General features: G+C 38.9%; 1 protein-coding gene across 4 annotated transcripts in view; it reads right to left on the bottom strand.

The window, feature by feature from the left end:
- LOC126353778 (spondin-1-like) overlaps nucleotides 1-15,294 on the bottom strand; it is a 577,109-nt gene that overhangs the window by 76,470 nt on the left and 485,345 nt on the right. For all 4 annotated transcript variants that reach the window (XM_050002859.1, XM_050002861.1, XM_050002863.1 and 1 more), the window contains one exon: nucleotides 3,947-4,191. In XM_050002859.1, coding sequence (XP_049858816.1) covers nucleotides 3,947-4,191 — 245 coding nt within the window. The remainder of the gene's footprint in view (nucleotides 1-3,946; nucleotides 4,192-15,294) is intronic.

The following is a 15,294-nucleotide window of genomic DNA, read 5'->3' as shown; positions in this document are numbered from 1 at the left end:
CCATCCAGGCATAAATACTGGACATTATCCAACCAAAGAGTAAACCTAGGGAGCGACTGAAGAAGACAGTGATTCATGCCATCAAAATATCATGTGAGAATGATGCACACAACTGGCAGAAGACTTGACTATTTAACATGTCAAATATCACATGGAAAGACTAAAGAATTACATGAAAAGACTGTGGGGAGGGGTATACTGTAACATCTGAAAGCTAGATAATCTTCAACAAAGGGAAGGGTGGGTGCCAAGTTTTCTCAGTATCTTGCTTAGATCCAAGAGAGGGATGCAGTACAAGTATTCACCAGGATCAAGCATCAAATCAATTCAGAGTGGCAAACAGACTGAAACACAAAGATAGCCTCATGCTGGTAAGGAAGAGAATGTGCAACATGCACCACTGACTAGATGTGACTCCACTTTTCTATAGCAACTTCCTTTTCTAGTCAAGACTGGGACCATGCTGAAGGTGCCTCTTGGTCTCTAGCAGAATGCACCAGGAAGAAATCAATGTCTTGCCAACTAGCAAAGTCTGATCACCTCAACAATACGTTGCAGTAGAATGGTCATACTCGCATGACGGTCAACCTTAGAGGAAGGCGGTTCGATGAGACCACCTTAAAAGCATTCATCAAGGGCCTCAATTTCACAGTGATCCCCAGAAATGTGCCCATTGCTGCCTTCATCAGTGCAGTCGAGCAAATGGCCAACACACTTCCTTCTGGTATGGCCAAAGAAGTCCAATGAGAGACCTGCTGGGTGCTCACAAGGCAGAAGCTGCCGAAGTCAAACATCTTATGTGACAAAATGCTGGCACTCAGGCAACTCTGGGAGGATGACAACGGCCACAGCTCGTGGTCATGCAGTAGCGTTCTCACTTCCCGTGCCCAGGTTCCCGGGTTCGATTCCCGGTGGGGTCAGGGATTTTCTCTGCCTCGTGATGACTGGGTGTTGTGTTATGTCCTTAGGTTAGTTAGGTTTAAGTAGTTCTAAGTTCTAGGGGACTGATGACCATAGATGTTAAGTCCCATAGTGCTCAGAGCCATTTGAACCATTTGAAGGATGACAACATTGTGGTGAAGCCAGCATGAAAGGGGAACTCAACAGCCATTCTACAGATGGCAGACTGTGACAGGAACGCGGTGAGAACTGTGGAGGATCCAGCATGTGGACCAGTAGGGAGTGACCCCACTGACAAAGGGGACAAAAAGGGCAGGGCTCTTCTGAAGGAGATGGGTCTCCCTGAAGAGGTCACACAGAAGCTGTGGTCGAAAGTACAATACCAACTAGACTGTATGGGCTGCCCAAAATTCACAAGGATGGGGTACTTCTGCAACCAATTGTTAGCAACACTGGTGCAGCTACCTACTCCACCGTTATATACATAATGAAGATACTTTCACCATATGTGGAAAAATGTGTATATCATATTCAGAACTTAGAGGACTTTTTACAGTCACTGAATAATTCACTCAGTAGTAATGGGGAAAATTTCGGTGGGGCTCTCCCGGATTTGTTGAAGCACACATTGACCTCAACATGTTTCCTATATGGGAGTCAATTTTGTGAGGAAACAGAAGGGATGAGTATGGGCACCCTCTATCACCAGTCGTGGCCAAGCTATTTAAGGTAAGGTTTGAAGAAGTGACACATATGTCAGCCACATATAAACACAAATGTTTTTTAGGTATGTGAATGAGACCTTTGTCATATCATCCAACGGCAGGGTGAAGCTCGATGTTTTCCTAGAACATCTGAATTCACACCACCATAATAAAAAATGCACAATGGAACTGGAGAAGGACTGACCATTCCCACTCCTGGATGTACCAGCCAAGAGGAAGGCAGATGGGACCTTTTGGTATAGTGTGTACCACAAACCTACTTACACTGGCTTATCTCTACAAGCTAACAGTTGTCACCAGCCAGCACAGATGAATGAAGTGCTCAGAATCCTATTTTGTTGGGCACAGACTCTTTCAGATCTTGACAGTTTGGCAGTGAAAACAGAATACTTACAATTGGTCTTCTGCAGAAATGAATATTCTTCCATAGATATTCAGGAGAAACTTTGCCCTGACATTCTCCAGAAGATGGACAAGAAAAGACAAAGAAGGTGGCATATCTGCCATATGCTATACTGATCTCTACCAAATTCAAAAGAATTTTCTCAAAGCAGAACATCAAAGGTGCATTTTACCCATCCACTAAAATTGAGGTACTATTGGGGAATGTAAAGGATGACCTGGGGCTATGGAAGACAAATATTTACAGCATACCATGCAAGCGTTGGATGTCATACACTGGCCAGACCACATGGATGGTAAACATCAGGTGTGAAGAGCACCAGAGGCATACCAAACTCAAGACAGGCAACCACATCAGCAACAGAGCAAAAGCAGAGCACCATCTGGGTCTCTGTCACTCAATAAACTACAATGACACCAATATTATTGGTAGACAGAACATCTGGCATGGTGCCAATATGAAATAGAGCATCAGACAATGGACACAGCATCAGAGGATAGTCAAGCCAGATGCAGTTTGTGATCAGAATACCAACAGCAAGAAAGGACAACTAGAGCCATTCCTTGCAGATGCGGATCATGGACAGAGCACCTGACACTGCATGGACTGAATACGGAGCTTCAGACAATGGGCACAACACTAGAGGATGACGAAGCCAAGTGCAGATGACTGTTGGAGCATCAGTGGAAAGAGAGGGCAACTAGAGCCACCTCTGGTGGGCGTGAACCACAGACGGAATGCCTAACATGGTGCAGACAGAGTGCCTGACGTGGTGCGGTCCAAAAACAGAGCAACTAACACCATCCAGGCATAAATGCTAGACAAAATCCAACCAAGAATCAATTACAGGGAGTACCTGAAGAAGACAGTGAGTCACACCATAGAAATATCAAGCAAAAATGATGTGAAGAACCAACAGAAGACCTGATTATCCAACATGTCAACATATTGTTGGGAAAGCCAGAAGAATTACAGTTTATCTTTGTAGAACTTTTTATAGTTCTGGTAGGTGGTGCCTATGAAGTGTATCAACCTATTGAGTCTCACACATATATGCTGTCCAATAAGGATACTTTTCCCTTAATGCTATCAAGTTTACTATTACATCAGCATAGTAACTTTCTTATAAGTATACATTCAAAATTAGCCTTTCTTAGAGATAAACAAGAATACCTATCACTCATTGGTGTATTTCCAAAAAAATCTATCAAACATATTTGCAATATTGGTTTGCTCAGTCTAATGTCCACGTAATAACTTACTCAATCAATGAACAAGGTCATACATTTTTCCAAGGAAAATAAAAATCTCTGCTCAATAATTGGAAGAAACAAAGGTGCCATCAGTCTACAAGAAGGCAGCAAAAGCATTTCACAAAACTACCATCTAATATCACTGAGATATATCTGCTGTTGACTCTTATACCACAATATTTGGACTTTGAGAAGTAAATTTTACGTAACCTTTATTTTTGTATGAAAGAGATCTTCCATTTTCCAGTATACAGACAGCTGACAATAGTCTGTGTAAAGTAATTGCTTTGTCTGAGATGTTAGATAAAGCTAGCAGCTGAATAGTATAGGAGAAAAAGCAATGTTTTTCTCTTGGGATACATAATGTAATCCAGAAGCAATTCAAGTAATTGTTAGTGTGCATAGAATTTTGTTAGTATACTTTATGAAAGAAGTCTACAATGCCTCAATGCCTGTATAATGTGGCTCAGTACACAGCCCTGAAGGCTCTCATTTATGTGTGAATGAATGAATGCCTGACATTTTATTCACACCTTAATAGATGAATATACCAGTATTAATTTTATGAAGTTAAACACAGAACTAAAATAGTGTTATTATTAATGAAATATGTACAGAAGTCAGCACTGAAGTTTATTATATTTTCTAAAGAACATATAGCTTACCAAAACATGCCTTTCTCTTGTCTTGTAACCTCTGCCACAGGTTACACTGCAAGGTGACCACTCTGACCATTCACTCATTAGACAATTCACAGGTTCCTCTGAAAGTTTGTCAGTTGATAAACTGTTTATGCTATCACTGACACTTGGAAAAGAAGTCAATCCATATATTGGAGATGAGTCGACTATAAAATTTCCTGCTTCAATACCTCGCAGAGAGTTCTCTGTTGCCTCATTTTCATCTGAACCTGAAATGAAGTGATTTTTTTTCTTTAAAAGGTTTTGCTTGCATTATTCTAAAATAAACATGCAATTGTTAATACTCAAGTGTTCAACTGATGTACAAATATTCCAAGTTGAGATTTATTACATTGATAAGTTTTAGAATGTGTATGTCCAAGTAAAAGACAACAACTTGAAAAGAAGGTGTTGATTTATAAACAAACAAATAATGATAGTGTGAAGTTAAATAAGATTTGATTTTTCTCACTGAGCATCAGACTTTTTTTTCTTTTGTAGGTGTAACTTTTAGAATCATTAATAGGCTTTAATGATAGAAGTACAAAAGCATTCATCAAATAATTGTTTTAGTAGATACTATGGTCTCTGCAACCATATAATTGATACTAGTCTAAATAAGTAGGTATTAAATGACGAAAATTTGGCAAATGAGCCAACTGAAGTATTTAAACATAATCCAAAGTATGAAACATAAGCACAGGCATGCCAAAGAATTGCCTTAGACAGAATATTTAATGTCCTCTTTCATACTTAAAGCCTTTCCAAATTACTTCAGTTTGAATCCATTTTTATCTCAAGGAAAGCTGAAGTTTACCCAAAGAAAGAAAATTAGAATAAGGGACTTTTACCATCCATAATAAATATTCATGACACTATGTTATTTATATTATTGAAATATCCTAAACTGTATCAGTAACAAAACAAAGAGCCAACATCACACTTAAAAATGAGTTCGTAAATGAAATCACATCAGAAATTTTTCTTCACAATTTTTAATTAACTCCTCCTCTCAGCTAATACATGGTATTAGGTCACTAAAGATAGAGAAGAGTTACACTACAGATACCAATACAAATAATAAAGAAACTGGAATTAATGGCTATAGCTTTTAATGAATTTTTAACTTTCAAATAGTCGACAGAGAAATGTACCCAAATAAGCAGATTGATACGGTTGAAATACAATAGCTTTTCTGAAACAGGACTTCCAGACTACAGTGAAGACACTCTGTTGCAAAGTTTTAGTCACAAATGAAATTACAAAGTTACTAAGCCATAAAAAATATTGATATATTTAGTAAAATCTTTAATGGTTTGGTGGATCCTTTCTAGACATTTCCTCATAGCTAGTTAACAGTTTGAAACTTTTCCCTTGCACCAAAATCTGCAATAGGATTGTGTATCTTAAAAAATGTAATCATATAAAGAATTTCTTACTCATATGTCTTTGTGGCATCTTCTGTCATCATCCAGCGTCGTGACATGTGTGGATGTTTGCAAGTACAGTGCCGCGAAACTTTCCCACTGGACGCCAGAGACGCTATTCACAAGTGACATTTGTTCTGTGATTTACTCTTTGATTGTTGATTTGTGATCCACATCCTACTCTTTGACGAAAAGTGTGAATCCAAGTGTTAGATACGGAATAATTTACCATACTGAACTGTTCTCATGCCTTTGCACGCGTTATTGATTGCAGTATATTATGGTCAGTTCTGCCCACAGGGTTTTGTTAATAAATTGTTACATCAAGCTGAGTCAAGCCTACTTTCCTTATTCAGCCTACAAGCACATGCAGATGTTAAACTATCGATCGTGGTAATTCAAACCGGTACTGACAAGGTGGTGACCCAGACGTGATCTCCTGCATGCACACTGAATTTACGAGAAGTCCTTGCTAGAAATTGAGATGGCGAATCCACCAGAGCCAACAAATACTTCTCTGGCACGTCTAGCAGTGCAACTACCACCCTTCTGGCCACACAAACTATCCCTGTTGTTTGTGCAAGTTGAAGCAAATTTTTTCTACGCAGGTATCATTGTCGACACCATGAAATTTGTGCTTGTGGTCAGCCAACTATATCACCAGTATGCTGCTGAGGTTCAAGATATCATAATTATCCCACTGAGAATGAACAGCTATGACTGATTGAAAGCAGAACTAATTCAGTGCGTGTCCAACTTGCAAGAAGAACAAATGTGGTAGGTGATTACCCAAGAGGATGTAGGCGACAAAAAACTGTCACAGTACCTACATCATCTGCAGATTAAGGTAGATGCAGACAGCTTACTGCACATGATCTGGAGCAGCTGGTTACCACCACCACTGAAGATAATTGTGGTGTCGCAGACTGACACGTCTTTAGATGCAGTGGCAGAATTAGCTGATAAGATCCAAGAGGCAATGACGATATCAATAGTTAGCTCTGCCACTGCAGCGTGTGCCTGCGCAGTGACAACTGTTTCACATGCTGATTATGATGTTCTTGCCAACAAAGTGGACTTATTATCACAGCAAATCAGTGAACTGTTACACTGCCATAACACAGACAACAGGAGCCGTCATCAATTCCGTCGTCACTCACGCAGCCGATCATCGACAGCCTTGTCTACGACAGGGACAGAACAAACAGTCTGTTGGTACCATAGCAGGTTTGGCGAGCAAGCACATAAGTGTACAATGCCCTGCACCTACCCAAATGGCAGCGGCGAGCGGAAGTGAGCGCTATCTCCGGTTGCTGTCCGACATGCAGGCGCCTGTTTGTGAGTGACCAACGTTCCACCTGGAAGCACTTAGTAGACACTGGTTCTGATTTGTCAATCTTTCCTTGAACCATGCTACATCATGAGCGGCTGTCTATGCCCATTTGCCTCAGAGCTGCTATTAACTTCCGCATTGTGACATATGACACATTGTGCTTGGAACTCAACCTTGGGTTGCTGCATGCTTTCACGTGGGACTTTACTGTCGTGGACGTCACTGAACCAATCATCAGAGCTGACTTCCTCACCCATTACAACCTGCTGCCTGTCATGAGGCATTCTCGCCTGGTCGACAACACCACCGGCCTAACAACTTCCGGATTCCATCGAGACGCCGCTGTCCATACTGCCAAGGTAATCCAGGTAGAGGATGGCGAGTACACGGAGCTGCTGCGACGATTTCCAGCCCTGATGTGACCATCCAGGGCACCTAAGGAGGTAAGACATGATATCATCCATTATACTGAGACTACTGATGGACCCCCTACCTCTTGAGGTCACAACGTTTGGCCCCATATTGCCCCCAAATAGCAAAGTCAGAATTTGACTGTATGTTAAGCGAAGGTGTAATCTGGCCTTCCAGCAGCCCTTGGTCCTCACCATTACACCTAGCGCCAAAGAAGGAAGGTGCATAGATGCCGTGCGGCAATTACAGAGCCCTGAATGCCTGGACAATACCCAATTGATATCCCGTACTCTTGTTGCACAATTACAGTTACACATTGAGTGGTTCAGTAGTGTTCACTGTGTTAGACAGTGCAAAAGGCCTACACACAGATACCTGTAGTCAAACATGACATTCCAAAGACAACTATTATCACTCCTTTTGGTTTATTTGAGAGCATTTTCATGACGTTTGGACTGAGGAATGCTAAACAGATATGGCAGTGCTACAGGGTTTACCTTTTGTGTTTGCGTACCTGGATGACATTTTGCTTTTTGTCGTCACCTGAGGAACATCACCACCATCTAACCGAAGTATTCAAGTGATTGGAACACTGCGGAATCGTGCTCAATACCTCAAAATGTGTCTTTGGCCAGCCTGAAGTAGACTTTCTCAGACATAGAATTTCTGCAGCAGGATTGCTACCACTACCTGAGAAGGTGGAAGCGATTTCGCGCATTCCGAGATCCCCTACAGCCAAGGAACTATCGAGTTTCTTTGGGATGTTAAATTTTTTCCGCCGCCATTTTCCATCCTCTGCTGAGCTACAGGAACCTTTAGTCACAGTGCCAACTGGCCCGAAAGCCAAGGGTAATGTGCCCATAACTTGGACTCACGAAATAACTTTCCCATTTGAAGCGGCCAAGAAAAGCATTGCCAACGCAGCCCTGCTGACACATTCAGATCCTATCGCCACGTTAGCTCTGGTAGTCAACGCTAGCCAAACTGCAATTGGCACTGTGTTGCAACAACAATTTCGTGACACATGACAGCCAATCACATTTTTTTCTCGCAAGTTGACAACCTCACAAAGACTTTGGAGTGTGTATGACAGAGAACCTTTGGCCATTTACAAATCTGTCAAGTACTTCAGGCCGCAACTAGAAGAATGTGATATTGTTATCTTTATGGATCACAAGCCACTAACATATGCATTCTGTCAGAATAGCATGAACTGTTCCCCCAGACAACACAACCAGCTCTTGCTTATTTCTCAGTTTACCGGTGATATACGTCATGTGTCTGGGATTGACAATATAGTGGCTGATTATTTGTCCAGAGTCAGCAGCATTGCCAATACGATCGATTACGCCAACTTGACTGCAGCACAGCAAGCTGAAGTGGAATTACAAGCAATTCTGTCAAATGGTGAATCAGCGCTGGACCTGCAGCTGGTAGACATTCCTGGAAGTGATGTAAAGCTATATTGTGACAGGTCTACATCGAAGCCGAGACCCTTCATATCTCTGGAATTTCGGAAGGACGTTTTCCATTTGCTGCACAACTTATGTCACCCAGGCATACGAGCTATGACATGCTTAGTAACAATGCATTATGTGTGGCCTGAAATGCAATTGGACTGCTGTGAATGGACAAGATGCTGCTTTAAATGCCAGCATAGCAAAATAAATCACCATGCCCACTCACTGGTGGGAAGTTTTCCAATCACAACAGCACGATTCAGGCATGTCCAACTTGACATTGTTGGTTCAGTTTCATCATCCAATGGTCTGGACAATGTTATGGCAGAAACTATTGCTTTCACTTTCATCACACACTGGGTGTCACGTTTTGGTTGCCCGCTGCACAGTACGATGGACAGAGGATGTCAATTCGAGTCCAGTTTTTTCGAGAGTTGACAAAATTTTGTGGCATACTTCACCACCGGATGACACACTATCACCCTGCCAGCAATGGTTTAATAGAGCGATGACACCGTACCCTAAAAGCTGCCGTTGTGTGTCATGACACAGATGGACCAAAGCAGTTCCTGTAGTATTACTTGGACTCTGAAGCACATTCAAGCCAAACCTGGATGCTTCTTCAGCCAAATTGGTTTGCAGCGAAGCATTACACCTGCCAGCAGAATTTGTGGCTACTGACACTCTGCTGAATTGTACAGGTGACCAGCTGGAATTTTTCCACCAACTGTGACAACATGTGGCTCGCCTCTGTTTGCAGTAACCTCACCGTCACGGGGCTCCTGCCATGTTTGTCCATAATGACCTATCCTCCTTCACACAAGTCATGTTACAAACAGAAGGTATTAAACCCTTGCTCCAACCACCATATTCCAGCACACACTATGTCGTAACCAGAGAAAGCAAGCCCATAGACATCTTGATCAATGGGAAACAGACTACAGTCTCCATTGACTGAGTGAAACCGGCATACATCTTTCCGGAAGCAATGATGCCTGATCTACCACAACTTCCACCTCACTCAGAAATCACTCTGTCAATGTCGTCGCTGTCGCTGATACAGACACAGCCAGGGACTGCAGTTGACCTACCACCACGCATCTCAAGATACGGGCGACATGTCAATTTTCCAGCATGCTATTTGGAATGATGCTCTGCTTCCACCATGGAGACTGATGTGGCATCTTCTGTCATTGTCAGCACTGTGATGTGTGTGAATGTTTGCAAGTACAGTGCTGCAAAACTTTCCCACTTGATGCCAGAGATGCTATACACAAGTGACATTTGTTCTGTGATTTACTCTTTGATTGTTGATTACTCTTTGATGAAAAGTGTGAATCCAAGTGTTAGATATGGAATAATTTACTGTACTTAACTTTTCTCACACCTTCACACAAGTTATTGTTTGCAGTGTATTATGGTCTGTTCTGCCTGCAGGGTTTTGTTAATAAATTGTTACATCAAGCCTACTTTCCTTATTCAGCCTACAAGCACACACAGTTGTAAAACCATCAATCACGGTAATTCAAACCGGTACCTACAGTTTTCTCCAAAATCTCTGGAAAATGAGAAAATTTGTAATTACTTGACAGTTTTACTTTCAAACGAACTAGTAGAAGAACCTATAGCCTACAGAATATCAATTTTATATAGAATGACAGACTCTGAAACACATACTTTCGCTTTCAAATGCTCACCATAATAAGTTTACTGAAACCAAGCCAGCATGTTGAATACATATCAGAATTTCCCATATGTCTGTTAGATACCTGTGAGAATCATCTGCCTACACACTATAATGTGAACCTTCCATATGTTGTGTCCAAGCAACTTATCTGTATACTACAAATTGACACATACTGAACATCCCAACATGCCAAACTTCCAACACCCAACTCCCAATAGATTGGTTTTAAGTAAATTGGTATATAGATTTATAGCTGCTTCAGAAAAGGGACATTGGATTCTATGATAACACAAATAAAGCATTATTCTGGAAGAACAGCTTTAGGGGATCAAAATACTACATTTGCACTCTCCAAGAAACAGAAATATAAATGATCACAAGATAGCCTGTCTATTGTATTCAATAGTTTCAGTGGAGCTATACCTAGAAATGTAGGCAGAGTTCTGTGCAAACAAGCCAGAAGACCTATTTTCCAACTGCCTAAAAAGATAAAAGCCATGCTTTACCTGATCAATGACATTTTTGACTGCTTGATTCCTAGTACTTCCAGCATCTCTTGTTAATGTGGAAGCAACTATATCAGTCAATCAATATGTGTAGTTTTTTAACATTGTTTAGATTACCAGTGGCACATTAAAAACTAATTATTTCAGGAAAATCAATAACCTCGATAAAAAACTAAAGCTCATCTTATGAAAAAACAGCAACAGAAATTAAAATATTAAATCAGCACTCTTTAATAAACAGAAATGTGAAAATGTTCAGCAATTACAAGACCACCTCACCATTGTACTCCTTCATCTGAGTGAAGTTACATCTAGAAAAGTTATCACTTACATCTGATGCAACAAAAAGCTTTGTTTCTTAGGAGCACAGTCATCAAAGAGGCCATCAAGATAAATTATTTTAACTGAGACAGTGGCTATCACCTTAATTATGCATGGAATTGGCCTCTTGATGTTGAGAGAATACAGAGAAATTTGCCACGTTTTTTGAAATCCAGCTTGTAACACTAGTATTATAGACACCGGCACCAGCACAATCACTGATAACATTACAACAGTCAGTTTTCCTGATGAAAATGAAGGTGGATCCTACCAATCGGTAAACATTTTTTGAACTTTGAAACTGCAAGTATCCAGAGAATATTTCATACAATGAGGCCAATATAAAGTACTTCATTCACAGTTATTACAAGGGATGTATCTGATAAGACCCAATTAAGGTCTTGACTAACATGCGTGTATCACCAGTAAACATTACAGATTTTAACAGTTCCAGTAAAGTTATTGAAAGGTAATTTGTGCAGGTTAATTAATAGAAACAGTCTGTAGCAGTTCCAACTGTTTTTTTCCTTGTTGTCCTCGGTGTCAATGTACAGCGTTGCTACACTGGCTGAAAAATGGGGTTTGTAATTTGGACACTGACTACTGTAAACAATGTATCTGACAGATGCTCTGTTTCGTTTCACTGTTTTTTATTTTCACTTTTCACCCCCCCCTTAGACACATTTAATATGGTCAGTGAATTATTGTTTAACCTTTGATACCTCCACATACTGCTACAACAGGTTGCTATTGAACATCTATGAGCAGTAAAAACCTAACCACAAAGTTCACAGTTCTTTGAGAATGGAAAGGTATGTATTGAGCAGACATTGTCATTGTTTTTACACATGGGTTAATTGTTTAACTTATTCCACAGTTAAGTTTATGCATTGTTGTTGTTCTAACCAACATAGGTTTCTCATCTGAACTCGGCTGAGGACTGACTGTCTCATGATAAAAAATATGGCCCTTATATATTATCATAATAATAGGTACTGAAACTAAACATTGTTTACAGTTAATTTTACAGAAATTACAATTAAAACATAACTCATTAAATTAACTGAATACAATGAAAAATTTCGCCTCGTTAATAGTTTCTTATACTACAAGAGTTAGGCCAAATTATTTGTTTAAATCATGAAATTAACAAATATAGTTATGCAAACAATACTTAACTGTTAATTACTTTAATCAATGAAGGGCTGGTTTTGCTAACATGTTTCCGAATATAACCAAATAGATACTTTAAGATTGCTAGTATTTCGTCTTCCATATGTTTATAATTAGTATAGAATTTATATTTGTTTATATATCAACAACAGAATATAAGTTATGAAACAATTACTGATTTCACCCTCTAACAAAAGATACTAACTAGTAATAGTCAAAATAAATTAGAAAATCAATTAAATACATAAAATTAAGCACTAAAATAGATCTGGTGTTACATTCTTTAAAACTGAGGGCCAACCTTTCTCTTTTATGAAAAATACAGATTATACTCATGTATGTTAATGGTAATTATTTAAAAGTAACTGAACAAAATTAAGGAGGCTGATGGCGAAACAAGAAGGGAATTAAAATTATCCCAGCTTGCTTCATCACAAGTCCCAATATCAAACCTTGTGGTATTTCTAATTCTTTCCCATTTTGATTTTAGTTTTTTTCTTGTAATTCAGTTTTTAAATATAACTCTCTTCAGTTGATCAAACTCCACCAACACAAGAAGGATACAATTAATGACATAACATTTTAGTATTGGAAGTAAACTTTGTATGGTCCATATGACCAAAAACATTGACAAAAACCACAGATAACAGGAAGATGAACATGTTTCTATTTTAGCTCTGCCAGAATAACATTCTGAAAGTACGTATTGCTTTCTCCATAGAGAATCCTTTGCAGAATCTAAACTGACAGGCAATTAGAAAGTTACGTTGAGAGAAATGAAATCAGTATTCTGTTGTAGGTTCCTTTCTTAATAAAATGGAAGACTCTGGATGGAGTATCTCAGTTCTTTTATAGAAGTATGTCACTATTGCATATTTATTTATTTATTTATTTATTTCTTACACCATGGATCCAACTGTGACAATTTCACATGGATGTAGTGTGTGTCAATTTTTACATTGTCAATGACAAGTACTTGTACACTATGTTTACAGGTAAAGAATATAAAGTTACTTAACCACTACAATGATCCATAACACAATATAATGGAATGAGAATCCTTAGACCTACAGATTACAGGTATAAAACAAAGTAAATTAAACCTGAAAAGGTCATATAACCCAGACTGTTAAATATAAGCAGTTAACACTAAAAGAGTTACATATGTGACAAGAATGTTCAGCTTAATGTTCAATTTATATGATAATACATCTTATTTTAAGGCCGTTTCTCACTGTGTTTCATAAACTCTTCCAAACTGTAAAATGACATGGCTAAAAGAAATTGCCTCAGAAGCTCTTTAAATGTAGATTTGTTGGCAATTTCACATTTGATTTCTGGAGGAAGAGCATTAAATATCTTTATACCAGAGGACTGCACACCCTTCTGCACAATCTTCAAATTTTTACCTTCAGTGTGGAAATCATGTTTCCTCCTTGTGTTATACTGATGGTATTCACTGTTACATTTGTATAAATCAGTGTTTTTACTTATGAAACACATAAGTGAGTATATATATTGAGAAGTAGTTGCAAGAATTCCCAGATTCCGGAATAGGCTTCTGCAGCTGCATCTAGGATCTACACCAGACATCACTCTTACAACACGCTTCTGAGCAATGAATATTTTCTTTGCAAGAGGTTGATTTCCCCAGAAAATAATTCCATATGCCATCAAAGAATGGAAGTAACCATAGTATGCAGCTTTTTTAATGCTTAAGTTTGCACTGTCAGAGATGATTCGCATTGCAAAAACTGAAGAGCTGAGTCTTTTGTAAAGATCTAAAATGAGATGAGACCAGTTTACTCTACAGTCAATCTTCACGCCTAGAAACTTTGTTACTTCCACTCTTTCTATGACCTGTGTGGCATATTTAACAGTCATTTCTTCCTCAGTTTTGGCAGTTGGGGTGAACTGAATATAATTAGTCTTACTAAGGTTAAGTGAAAGACCATTTGCAGTAAACCATTTCATTAAATCTATAAGAATAGTATTAATAGACTCTTGAACATTTTCACATTTAAGACCATTAACCATTATGTTAGTATCATCTGCAAAGATGGTAAAATTGCACTGAATCATTGAAGAATAAGGTAAATCATTTATAAATAACAGGAACAGTAAAGGACCAAGAATAGAGTCTCTCCATTCCGATAAAATCATTACACCACACAAATTGTCTGACTTATCTAAGACTACTTTCTGTTTCCTCTCTGTCAGGTATGACTGAAGCCAGTTATTTGCTACACCACTTATTCCTAGATGGTCTGCCTTCAGTAACAGTATTTGGTGGTTCACAGTGTCAAAGGCTTTACATAAATCACAAAATAACCCTGTTGTCACCATTTTCTCATTTAGAGATTCCAAAACCTTATCTATAAAAGCATATATTGCTTGTTCAGTTGACAGACCTTTCCGGAAACCAAACTGATGTTTGCTGAGAATATTGAATTTATGTAGGTGTTCTAAAATTCTAGAATACATGAGCTTTTCTAGTACCTTTGAAAACACAGTCAGGAGAGATATTGGTCTGAAATTTTTAACATCAGTTTTCTCCCCTTTCTTAAAGAGAGGCTTCACTATAGCATACTTTAGTCTATCAGGAACAATTCCTTGCTGCAAAGAGGCATTGAAAATATGACACAGTATATTGCTTACAGAAGTACAACACTGCTTTAACAATTTGCTAGAAATATTGTCTACTCCACAGGAGTTCTTGGTTTTCATGGAGGCAATTGTTCTTTCAATTTCTGATACTGTAGCAGGTCTAATATGCATTTGGATGATTTTGTTAGGGAAAGCATTTCGCAAAAAGGTCAGGGCATCATTCACAGAACCCTTGCAGCCTATTTGCTCAGACACTGACAGGAAGTGTTTATTAAAGATTTCAGCTATGATCTCAGGATTTTGCACAAGATTCCCTTCATGTTTGATTATGAAGTTTTCTACAGCTCTTTTTTTATTGTTCCCTGTCTCCTTGTTAACTATTTGCCAGACAGTCTTCATTTTATTATT

This window comes from Schistocerca gregaria, chromosome 3 (genome assembly GCF_023897955.1).
Source record: "Schistocerca gregaria isolate iqSchGreg1 chromosome 3, iqSchGreg1.2, whole genome shotgun sequence".
In the NCBI taxonomy this organism is placed as follows: domain Eukaryota; kingdom Metazoa; phylum Arthropoda; class Insecta; order Orthoptera; family Acrididae; genus Schistocerca; species Schistocerca gregaria.
The sequence above is the reverse complement of the archived record's forward strand: the minus strand, read 5'-3'. Positions and strand labels throughout refer to the sequence as shown.